At 39.3% G+C, this 13203-nt stretch overlaps 1 protein-coding gene across 1 annotated transcript in view; it reads left to right on the forward strand.

Moving 5' to 3' along the window:
• Nucleotides 1–869: 869 nt before the first annotated feature.
• The window catches only part of diaph1 (diaphanous related formin 1), a 97817-nt gene continuing 85483 nt past the window's right edge, over nt 870–13203 (forward strand). The window contains exon 1 of the mRNA XM_020594525.1: nt 870–1729. Within this exon, the coding sequence (XP_020450181.1) occupies nt 1631–1729 (99 nt within the window). The 5' untranslated portion in view covers nt 870–1630. The remainder of the gene's footprint in view (nt 1730–13203) is intronic.

Below are 13203 nucleotides of genomic sequence, written 5' to 3' on the forward strand. Positions count from 1 at the left end.
TCGAAGATCTTGTTTATCAACATGACCCAAATTCATTTGTAGATACGGTATGTGAAAGATGAACCGTCTGTGAAATGTCTAGGAATTTATGTGATGCCTGTGTACAGGCTTTCTGGTCAGTCTTTCATTTAAACCTAGGAAATGGCTGCTGAAAGTGGAGTTACAGGCTTTTTGTAATTGTGGGCCGAGGAAAACAGAGGCAAGAGCTGTAACTGAGATTACACCATACAAGCTACTCTTTAATTACAGGCTATATATTCTCACTTATGCAGCTTTTAGGCTACATGCAATAAATAAATATGCTAGGAAAAAAAAATCAGGTTGCCAGTGGAAACCCTGTCTTCCCTGAACTGATTTAATGCTGATCCGTGAAACAGTCAGACTATTTCCACTATGAACAATAGGGTAAACTTCACTGTATGGAAATTAGCTTTAGTTCTATGATAGAACTTGTTAATATGAGAACTAAATATTAGCGTAGTCCTTGTCATACTTTCCAAAGTAGCCTATATTAATATTCACATGTAATTGTTAACCTGTGCTTTCTGCTGGTGGTGGGTGATTTTAGTGTGTTTTCATTTTAGAATTCTTTCTTCTAAATTTTAGATTCGAATTTATGACACAATAATGACTGAATCGTGCCCCTAACATTTAAAGGTGCAGAACACATTAAACACCTTAACCTTTACTTGTTACACACTGTTAGACTATATCATTTCCGGTATAGTTCTAAACACAAGTCTCTGATAGTGACAACAATTAATATACAATATTCTTTCTCGGGCTAAAGATTCTGGGATTTAGATGATTTCTATCGCACTAATTTCTTTTCAGCAATTGAACGTAGCTTCTGATGGAGCTTAAAATCCCTGGACCCTCAGGCTGGAGCAGCCTGTTAAAGCCTCTCAGGTGTAGCTGCAGAGCACAGGCTCCTCCCCAACCAGGCCTGATTAGATTGTCAAAAGAAAGAGGAAGGCTTCCTTAGAGCTAAAAACGTAGTTGCTTTTTCGCTGTCATTCGGAGGCTGAAAAGTTATTTAAACTTGTAGCAGTCATGGAAACTAATTTGGGAGATACTGTCGACTCAAGTCATCCGTAACACCGATTCGTCGTGCGCACTGTAGTTGCCAAAATAGCCCGTTAAAGTGGGAAGAGCGAAGTTTGTTTTTCCCTCGGAGACGTTACTACCTACTGTAGCAGACGAGCTAGCCTAGCTAAAGCTAACGTTAGCGCACTTTGTACCGCATACTTTGTGGACTTAACATTGTTGAAGCTTCAGTTTGCGTTACATGTGGATGCTGGTAGAGTAACGTGCTCATTTGCCTTTTAAAGACACAACAGGTTGTTTTCGTACTTTGCGTCCCGAGGACTTGGGCTGTGCTTTGAATTTCCCTCCTTCCGTGATGCAGCGAACGGCTTAGTGCGGTGTATTTGGCTGTCTACCAAGTCATTAGCAGCACTGTGCTAACTTTGGCTAGTTAGCCAAAGCAGTAGCCTAGGCCCAAAGTAATTAACAGTTGGCGTTTTCTCAGCATAAGACAGTTGGAGGAAACTTTTTTTCTTTTAAGAGTTTGGGAAATTATCGCTACACGAGTTTGTTTTGACACACAATCCAAGCAAACGGATTAAGTATGGATCCCAACACAGGGACTTCTGCCTCAGCTGCAGGTCTGAAGAAGGACAAAAAATCAAAGAAGAATTATGAAGATGGAGATTCGAAAAAGAAGTTTGTAAGTGTCCCACGGGTTCAACCTGCTGCACTTCTATAACCTTAATTTGTTTGGGTACTTGGTCTTTAAAGTAGCATAACACTACGAATAGTTACTCCGTCAACCACACCTGTAACGTTAGTTATTTTAATTCCTTAAAGATGTGCACCAGCTTGAATGAATTCGATTCCTTAAAGATGTGCACCAGCTTGAAATCTATTGAATTCTAATATATTGAATTCACGATTCGTGTCAAATAAGTGTCAGTATATGAGGAAGTAGCTGGTGCTCCAGCTTGGAAATCTTGCACTGTGCAGTTATGCAGTATTGACAAACTGCAATATCTCAGCAGAGGACTCAGAAGATTTATTATTTTAACCACTAACATCTGAAAAACTTACTAACATAACGTGACATTTATCTAACGATACATACACTACTTATGATTGCTGTAGTTCTTTAACAGAGTTCAGAGGGTTTTAATTACTATATGAAACTAAATCAGTTGAATAAAATTGTTACATGAATGACCTAATTTTCAGTGGTGCGGTGTGGCACTGACACCTTGAATTTTCTCAAGGTGACTTGATCACATTGACATCATTTGTCTACCTGGCTGTGTCAGCATGAGTGATTCATTGTGGTGCCTCGATGGGAGCAGAACAGTACGGGTCACTAGTAGTAATGTCTGTCACAAGCAAAGCAAACTGTAATTTAACCCCATGGCCATGTGTAGCAACAGGTGAAAATTGATCCTGTACACTGACAAATGGTAACTTTAGAAGATGCATGGAGGACACATCTGGTCACCAAGTAGTATGTGCACACATACATTCATGCACATGTATGTTCAGAGAGTTTTCAGGCCCTCTTTATCCCACTCACAGGCCCTCTTGTTTAAACCACAAACTGTTTTATATCCTGCTGACAGGAATGAACGAACAACACCAGTTCCATTCAGAGCAGTTTGTTTAGGCGTTTTCATGTAAATAGTACCATCTGGGTATAGGTCCAACAACACTTATGCCAAGCAGTGGGGGTAGGAGGTTAGAGATGGTTTTTATTAAAGGCAAGACTTGGCAAATTTACAGTTAGTCTACACTAGCATGCAAGCACAGTGACAGGTTGACCATACTGTACTTTAACTCTATGTTCTTGTGCTTTTTCAGCCTTTGAAAACAAATTTCATTTTCAAAGACTAGATTGAGAAGTAAATGAAAATAAAGCAAGTGTTGTGGTGAATGGTCTAATAGTATAGTAGTATTATATACCCACAGGTTTAGTTAGTAGATAAGTAAACACGAGTCATCAACAGAAACCAATTGTGCAATGTCCCAAGATGACTGACTCTGCATACATGAGTATGTGCTTGAGTGCATCTGCCTGAAAGTGTGAGTGCATGTCTGTGTGTGTTTAACTAGACTGCTCACGTTAGAATGAGGTAGGCCTATGTCCTTGAAATCAGTACACTATTAACTCTGAAATTTGAATCTGTTCTGGCATAGTTTTTATGTTACAACCAGAGTTCATTCAGGGGTAAAGGGGAGTAGTCTTATCTGTTGACAGTGTGACATAATGTCTCAGCTACCATGTCTGTGGCATGAGCTTAACTATGGCTTCACATTTGCTTTTTTAGGCATAATAACATGATGTGATATATATATGACTTTGTGATGTGTGTGTGTGTGTGGTCGCCATGGTATTTTTAGCCAAAGTCACCCTTGTGTGTGTCTCTTCATTGTATGTATGAAAACATACTCCATTAGTGTAATGTTCCTCTGCTGCATGGTATTACCTGTCTGTAAGGCTGAACATTTGTGTGAATCTGTGTGTCTCTCATTTCCTACGTTGGCTATTTTATGGGGCATGTAACGTGTAGTTGCATTTAACAAAAATGCTTAATGTAATTCACTGTGCCTACAGGTACATCTGTAGTCGAGTCTCATCCCGGTATTTCATTTGAAGCCAAAAGCAGATCATTTTAGCAGTGCTCTCTGAAGTGCTATCTGTGTTCTTCAGGCCCAGAGAGATGGAAAGGATCAGTATCCGCAAATGCTGTTGACATAAACAAGCTGGCTCAACCCAGCAGGCAGGCATAGTGTGGATTAGCCAGGGATCAGTACCTTGGACAGCTGTTTATGATGCAAGTTGCTTGTTGAGTTTGGCACGTTGTATACCCCCCCACAGCCCCCCCACCCCCAAAATAAGGGTGGAAGTTCACTTTTTTCAGGCTTAGAATATTACTTATCAAGGAGACCAATAATCAATGATTGCAGTGAATTGTGCATCTTGAGCACATCCTTCTTGGGCTTCTGGGGCAGCCTTCTCTCTCTCTCAGACCCTAATTGTTTATTTACTGGTTATTGATGCGTCATATTGTCATGTGTTGTATTTTGAGCCAAAGTAATAGGACTCTCAGAGATTTGAAGCTGTGTTATAAGATGGCTTGCTTTACATAAAACTTCTCTTGGAAAAGAGCTTGCCAGTTCTGATCATGTGAAAAGTGATAATCTTCCTCATGTAATGTAACTTTGTAACCTCCCACATAAAAACTCACATGCACATTACACATGTTGCCTGGTACTGGACCAACCTGTTGTAGTTGTTGCCAAAGAGAGAACCCACAGCAGCACACATTTCTCTCTTGTTAGGATATTCACTAAATTGGAATATATGCCAGCTTGCTCATGCATGCAACCTCAGTCTCCCAGTTAGATTACTTCTTTTGTGGTAATAAATCAGTGTGATTTAATTTTTTTCATCATAATATTTTGAATGTGGGATTAAATTAAACATTTGATGCCTCAAGAATAATTGTGTAATTGGATTATAGCACTCTGAATTGAAGTCAAGGTACACAGATTTCCAGCTTTAGTGTCTTGATACAGAACATATCATATACATATACTCATGGAAGTTAAAAGCACACCACTAATACCAATACAGGTGGTGCATTTTTAAATTCCATGAGTATATATTGCCATTATTGATTACGATATTTGTTCAACCCTTTAATGAAAGTAATGCATTTGTGTTGATGCGTCAGGGGAAAACCATAATACATTTCAACCACTGACCAGCCATAAGCACTGAAATTATGGGGTACTTGTTCTCTGTTTGTCTGAAATGAATATGCTATTGTATCTGGATTTGGTGCCAGTGGGGATGGATATGTGTGTTGACTGTAGTTTAAAATGTTGCTGTTCAAAGTCAGATTAATATGAAAGATAATGGCACCTTCCTTCAAGCATAAAATCTTGTGCCTGCATGTGCCTTTGTTCAGCAGTGCACCTACTTCCTGGGGGAATCACCTCAGCAAATGCTTAATTTAAGATAACATCATGAATTTGTTAGGTCACAACTGTTCAGTCACAGAGCCTGATTCAAGTAGTCTGAGGAGTAAAGTAGTTAAATTTTCACTGGTGTACATTTGATTCTTTTTGACCTTTTTTTAATTTCTTTTTTTTAAATGTGTCTACTCAGTGGCCACGCTGTTTGCGCACACACAAACACACAGTTTCCTGTCTTCTGCATCTCAGGAGAAGAAGAGCATACTGTAAACTGAAGAACAGGATGACTGAGTGCCAGCGTGAAACCAGAGTGGTTAATGGACTGCTAGTAGCAGGGGCCTCTTGGCTCTGAGTTAACGGCATTGTTTTAGAGAACATGGGAAAGCAAGTGAGCCATCAGTGAGCAGGGGACTGGGGGAGGTAGAGAGGGAGAGCCAGAATGAGCAGAATGAGAGGGAGAGCTGGGAATACTAGTCTATGTGACACAAAGCAAAGGAAACAGTGGGACAGAAACCAGTGAGATACAGATAAGGAGATTAAAGAAGTTAGAAAATGTGCAATATGCAGTCAGCTGTAATAACAGTTACAGGTGGTGTAAAGGGTATGGAAATCTTAAATTACCTAGTTGATTCTACACAGTTGAAGGATAAATGGCAATACTCTGTAGTTCAGACTTTCAAGTATGTCACACCTGTGGTCACACCCCAAGTCTGTGATGTAATAAACAAACACATGCAATTACATGTCAATGATAAAACTCTTGGTGTGACACAACTGATGAGATGTGGCCAGTAGTGCAGTATGAGTGCAGGGATTAGCCTAACACACCTGGAGCTGTTCTGCCATTGTCAATCGATAGCGGTTTACCCTCTAAAATGTTAACATGAGTTGGTTTTTAGATAAGCATGCAGAGACTTTCTTCTTAGCTGCTTTAAAATAGATCTTGAGCAGCAACCTTAAACACCTAGCTTACATCAGTTGTCTCAAATTATACCAATATCCAGGCATCAGTAATTAGTTGGAATAAAGAACAATCCTCCATAGAGACTGAGCTCATTTAGCCCACGCCCACATTGGGGGTGGGGGGGGGCACAAATCATCTCTGTCTTGACTTGGTATTGTGTGAAGGCGCCTTGTTCACAGTTTGGTCTTTTAAAAGATGCTGTGTGGTAGGATGCACTACAAGTAAGACAAAGAACCCAGATGACAGTTTTAAAAACTGCTGGGAAAAAACCTTTAAGAAGACAAAAGTGAGGCATTAGCAGGAAGAACGAGGAAACTGTAGGATCCTGATATCAGTATGCCTTTGTGTGTTGCAAGCATGTTGTTGCTGTTGAGTCAAATTTTCAAATGTCAGTTAATGTTAAATGTTTACTATATTTCTGTAAGTAAAGCTGAAGCATTTTTCAGTATGCAACTTGTGCTATAAATCAAAAGCTATGCATTGACATGTTTGCAAATGCCTTGCTAAAACAGTTAATATTCTAACAGCTAACATGTCCCACCATTTTAGTTATCAACTGCACCCCAACTTCTCTCTAGATCTGGCTCTATTTTGGAAATAAATACATATGAAGTTACCTCTCGTGCTATGTGTTAGCAAGCGGATGTTGTTCGCTTAGGCACCTGCAAACATACCAAGATGCTTTCTGCATACGTAGACATATTGCATATCAGGATCCATGTCTCCTTGTTCTTCCTGCTAATGCCTTGTCTTCTTAAAGCTTTTAGGACCTCCCCCCCGGTTTTCACGTATGATGAGTTGCACTCAGTCTTTGTGGGTGAGCATAATGATTAAAGTGTGTAGTGATCTATTTGCTGTGTTTGTACTGTACAGAAAAAGAACAGCTGTTGGTTCAGCTGAGGACTGTTTAGTGTGTGCTGGGGCCTGTTCTGACAGGATATGAGAGTTGACTTGTGTAAAAGTGCCTGTGACCAATTTGTTGATGCAGGCATACAGAAGAATGCAGAGTTATTACACAACTGAAATGCCATGCTTGGAATGGAATCTCACCTTGATCTGAGTAGTTGTTTGATTTGGATGTTAACCATATTGAATGTTAGCTGTGATAAACAATACATACCTGCACATATCCTGATCAACATCTTACATTTCTGAGAGCAGGTAAAGTCAGTCTGTGCACTGCTGTCTTGAGATGGTTTTGATCCACCGCAGAGCTGTGTGATATTGTAGCTATTTGATGTTTCTTCGGGCCATAAAGGTGAAAATATCTTAAGCCTTAATAAAATTTTTTTTTTTTTTTTTTCCAAAAAAAAAAAAAAAAATAAGATTTTGCTCATGTTTTAGGCCACTGCGACTGGCGGTCACTTTTCAATCAACATATAGTTTATATATAGAAATATAGTTTCAAATGTATTGCCCGAGGAGCTACCTAATATGATATCACACCCCCAGAGAATATATCATTTTTACTCCTTAATGTGAGCCTACACGGCTTGGAGTGAGTGACAGCATCACAAACATTGACTTCATCTGCTGTCAGTAATGCCTGTAAAATTTAGAGATGCACTGATTGCAATTTTCTGGGCCGATTCTGATTTCTGAAGTCTGACCTGCTGATTCAGATTTCCTTTCTAACTGTAGCTGACATCATACAGAAACATTTTGTGATGAAAATGAAAATAGAACATTGTATTGAAGTTTCATCTTTCTCTGTTTTTTTTTTTTTTTTTTTCTTTTTAACAAACCAACTAAAAATAAAGTGTAATATTTGTACTACTACAAATATAAACAGGTGCAACAGGTAATAGAAACAGAAGAATCTGTTGCTGCTGAGTGCACAGTTCTTTTGAAGTGTGTGTAGTTTGTATTTGCCATTTTACCACTGGTTGGTTACACTATACATGTACATGCATTTCATGTGTAGCCAGTAATTCCCTCATTGTATACTATTTGTCAGAGATTGGGATGTAGTTTCTGGATATCTCAGTGATCAGCTGGTCACGGTCAAGGCTGATCACTCTAAAAACCGGCCATTTCCAATCTCTGCCAATCGATTGGTGTATCTCTAGTAACATCATTGCAATGTGCATAGTTTATGCTGCATTCATGTGTTAATTTTTTGTGGGCTAATTGTGTGTGGTTTTGTCCGATCAGAGGTTCTCAGTGACGGGAGTGCACCTCCTAAGCACAATGCTGGTCGTTGTGTGAAAAGTTGGTATGGGAGTGTTGATGAAAGAGAGGCAGCTGAACTGAATGAGCTAAGGTAGGCTACTGCTGAAGGTCTGTATGTGCTCTACACTCACTCCGAGCTATGCAGGGCTTATGTTATTATGAGAAAATACTGTGGCCTATATTGTTATAAGGAGAAAATACAGTGTGTCATAATACCAAGAAAAAGCATGTTTTAAAGATGAAAGTATCTTAAGGAGAGAGGTTTCTAGTTATAACAAGATACTTTTGAAATGTTGTTCTCATGGTGGCAGGTGGTTCTTGTGCGTGCTATAAAATATAATCCTGTCAGCTCCATTTTATATGAGCCCTGGAACTTGGGCTTTTAAAAAAAAATGTTTTTTGACCTGATCACTTGTTGCCTAAATGGTTATAATATGGCCAACGTGATACACAGTCCCACTTCTAGTCTATCTACTGTAATAATGGGGGTCCTAACATATTTTACTTCCACCTCAGCAAATGGTAACAAGACTGTAACAAAATGCCTTCCTTGATTAACTTGGATTGCTGAAGAGTCACATTAACCATATTGAATGTTAGAATAAATATTAGGTTTGTGAATATAGTTGCTTGCTGCAGTCCTATTAAACTATATGTGAAAGAAGGCTTAATCCATATTGTCCACTCTAGGTAACTACTGCACTTTCTGTAAGCAGCAGCTGCTCTGCTGACTGACTAAAAAGGAACAGCTATACAGTTGTTAAAATATGTTGCTTGTCTGTTTTTGTGCCACCATGAACAAATTCACAGCTGTCTAATTAGTCAAAAATCCTGCGGCAGCATTCTATATGGTTAAAGAGGAAAGCATTTTTGGCTACTGCAACTGGCCTACTGACATACTGTCATATTGTCACTTAATAAGATAACTGATCAGATATGTTATTTTTAGGCTGCTGTACAAATGGCGAGTCAAGTCCTGCAGTGGCAGGGCTTGACAGCAGCAGGATGATGAATGATTATTTGAGAGGAGAGAGGCCAGTCAAGAGCTCACTTGTACGCTGACAAATATTGTCAGTGTCACAACTCCTGCTTGTCCTTGTCAAATTGTGCAGCTGACTACTTTTGTGTCACTTGTGTGATGTTTGTGCACGCAATCATGTCTTCCGGTCTTTTTGCTCAGCGATATTTTGCCATGCTCTTGTTTAGTGCTGTAGAGGAAACACTGCATTCTGTTTCTGTCTGTCATTTCTTTGTCATGCTTATTTCCCATTACTCGGAGGTCTACTTTCAACAAATGCCTATGTGTATACTGCTTGGAACTACTGAATATTTACCACAGTCAGTTTCATGTGCCAAGATGTTTGCCAAAAGCCTTTACCAGGTGTAATGTCGGTTCAGTCAGAATGAATGAACAGGCTAGTCCAGACAGTGGTGTTTTACTTTTACTGAAAATAAATGGCCACATCTGTGACAGTTTATGACAGAGTTGGAGAGATGTCTCCCCTTTTGAGCAGTGTTTCCCTTTTTGTCACAGGGAAGTTTATGAAAAGCAACATGAATTTTGTGTTCAAGCTACTCTGATGTCCAGGGTGTTCGCTTGTTGTTCACACACTAGTTTTGTCAGCTGTTAAATCTTACTTCTCCTTCTTACATTTTCTAGTTGTGTATGCATACATGTACAGTACAAGTGTGCATGCACACATACACACGCTCAGATATGTCAGCGTTTCCTCCCTGTTATATAGTTTCTCAAATTCTGCGGGCTGTGACAGGAAGTTGTGCAAAAATAGCTAACTGAATGCTTCCCTATTCGCCCCCATTATTACTTACCCTTATCGGTCTCATTTCCCTCCTTTCCATCCATTGTGCAAGGAGGTACCAGTGGGCCAGTAAAGATATTTACAAATATACACCCAGCCCTCTGTCAGGACTTTAGAGGCCTGGATGATTTTAGCACACAGAGCAGGGCTTTTTAATTGGTGCCCAAAGGTGCAGGTTTGAAACATTGCAGAGACAGGAGAAACCTTACACTCTTGGGCTTTTAACTCTGCCTTCTGTTTCACCACTCTTCTGTTTCTGCCACTGTTCGGTCAGTGAAATGTATAAAATGTATATTAAATGTTTGCTTTAATATATGAAAAAAGCTAATATAAACATAAAAGCAAAATCCTCACATTTGAGCAACTGGAAATTAAGTTGAAAAGTTGTAAACTAATTGTCTAGTCTAAACACTGCTAAACCAGAAAATATGCATGCCCTGGCTAGGGTTGTGTATTGTTTTGATTTTTTTCTTTTAATGGTGCTAAAATGATGGCTGGTGCCTAAACAGTAGCAGCTTGGCAAAGAAAAGGGTGCGCTTGATTTGATGCAAGGCATCTCTGTACTAATGCAAATCCTTCCTGACCTGTTCGAGCCAGAATATGAAAGTGGACAGCACGATGAACTGCATCAGAGAATATGAAAGTGGACAGCACGATGAACTGTATCAGAATTAATTAGTTTGAATTTCTCCTACATAAAAAGGTAAACAACGGTATATGTACCAAAGAAAAGAGATGTGTAACACTTCAAAGTGGGTAATTGAGAAACCCCATATTTTAACTGGCATAATGCAGACTTAGTAACTTCTCCAGCCTTACAAGAATTCTCTACAGAAACAACACATTAACAGGCATGCAGCGTGGGTTTTTTAACTTATCGTTAGGTCCTACCGAGTAGTGGAAACTTCAGGGTTGGTAAAACAAACCGGTGATTGCTACATCTTCACCCACAAATCCCTTGCATTACAGGCGACCACATACATTCACAAAAGTTAGCATAGCACCAACAATAACATCATGGCTCTTTAGAATCCTCTTGTCAACCTGCAACACATCATATGCAGCAGACACACTGGCCTCAAGTAATCAAAACAAACGGGTAATGTGCTCTGGAAGAATCCAGTCTTGATCAGCTGATCATTCACGGTTCCAGGGAGCTTCACTGGCCAGCTGATTGTAGGTTTCCAGCCACTCCATTCACACCACGTTAGACCCGGTCAGCGGATCCCTGTACACGAACATTCCTGGACATGCAGTAACCTCGGGCCCTGTATTTTTCTCCACATCCTTTGGCCACAGAAAATATATCCACAAAATTGTATGCAGTTGAAAAATTCCACTTTTAAAATGGCACCAGTGGATGTCAGGCAAGCTCACATGAATTTCCACAGGCATGAGAATATGACCATTCAAGGAAATCCATAAACCATTGCTTAAGACTTTACATAGTTGGGGAAAAAAGTCTCACCAGTGAGAGTTCGTGAGACTGCATAGATGGTACAACATAGGTACACCTCGTTTTTTTTTCAGCTTTCAGTCATATTTAAGATAATTGTTATAACATTGTAGATAAGTCAGAAAACACACAAGCATTCCATTGGCTCTTTAACTTTAAATATTACAGAATTTCCATTATCTTTTTTTAATTTTATTTTAACCAAAAATACTGCCAGATTCTGCCCCCAGCAGAGAGCTTGTTATTAAAAAAAACCTGTAGACTGATCCTCACAGATACAATTGCTCCTGACTGTATGCGCTGCCATTGTTGTATATGGGAAGCTTAGTGAGGATTAAAGTGTCAGTCTTCCTCTGTGACTCTCCCCGACAGATTACAGCTAATCTCAAACTACTCTGTGTATTTCAACACCATGACTGTAAACAGCATGGACCTACATGCTGCTCTTACAAGTGTGTGTGTGTGTGTGTGTGTGTGTGTGTGTGTGTGTGTGTGCGTGCGCGTGTGTGGAGGAGAGCAGTCTATGCCTGTTACTAGGAGTGGAGTGACACATTAAGTCATTCAAGGCTGTGGAAGTAATTTAGGTGCTGGACACCAATGCATACCCTGGAGTGTCTTGGCAAAGAATGTAGGAAACTAAGCTTTACTTGAAATCTGTCATTACTTCACATTGTAATTGTAGTGTGTTGATGTATAGCAGAAGCTTTAGTGCCAGTAGTCCACTAACAAGTAGGGCTGTATGATAAATCATTTTGTTAGTGTGATTTGGATCCCTGTGTGATCTCAGTCTCACATGACAATGATTCTACCGTGTTTGCATTAACATGGAGATATCTTGTATGAAGCCAAGTGCTCCCTTATGTTTGCTAAGATGCGTTAACCAATATTATGTCACATGATAAGCTGTAGACAGGAAGGGAAGACAGATTCAAAAACAAATCCAACATGTTTGACATTGTGAAAGATATTCTGTGCCCTCCTGTAACTATTTTTCAAATGCTGTGCTGTCTGCCCTATACACTTGGTGCTGAATAGCAGTTGAGGCAGAAATAAGTCACTTTATGGTTATTAACACAGTATAGCGAGGAAAAGGGAGTGTTTGGTCATTCAAGGAATCTCACTGTTAATGCAAACACGGCAGATGCATTGTCATGTGAAACTGAGATCGCACAGGGATTTAAATTACGCTCCCAAAATGATTTATTGTGTAGCCCCACTAACAAGTAGGTGAAATTTTGTGAGACCACAGGCAATAGCATGTATTGTTAAATAGAGTTAAATTGCAAATAAGAGTTTGTCTATGTAAAAGAACTCTGTGGATTTGTCTTTTTTTTTTTTTTATGGACATGGATATCTGTTCACATTATGTCCATAATGTCACTTGCTTCCAATTGTGTGTGTGTGTCTGCGTGTGTGCGTGTGCGTGTGTGTGTGATATTTTTGAATTTTGCCCAAACAACAGTTTGCTTGTATACGTCTTGGAAAATCTACCACCAACTTAAAAAAACATATTTTAAAATAAGAATAGAAGACTAAACTAGCTAAAACTAAGTAGTGAGAGTATCTTGGCTGGTAATTTATCAAAATGAAAACAGTAATATACTTCCAGTAACTCAGGTTAACATTTGCCTATTATTATTTTTAGTTTCCAAGTGGCCTGGTCTGGACATTTGCTAGATGTATTCAAGGACATTATGTACAGAAAAGAGTATTACAGCTTTGGGAGTTACATTGTACTGGACATCACAATATGAGCGAGTATGCGAGTATAGTGAAGATTATATATATATATA

Source organism: Monopterus albus, unplaced genomic scaffold (genome assembly GCF_001952655.1).
Source record: "Monopterus albus unplaced genomic scaffold, M_albus_1.0 scaffold2.1, whole genome shotgun sequence".
Classification (NCBI taxonomy): domain Eukaryota; kingdom Metazoa; phylum Chordata; class Actinopteri; order Synbranchiformes; family Synbranchidae; genus Monopterus; species Monopterus albus.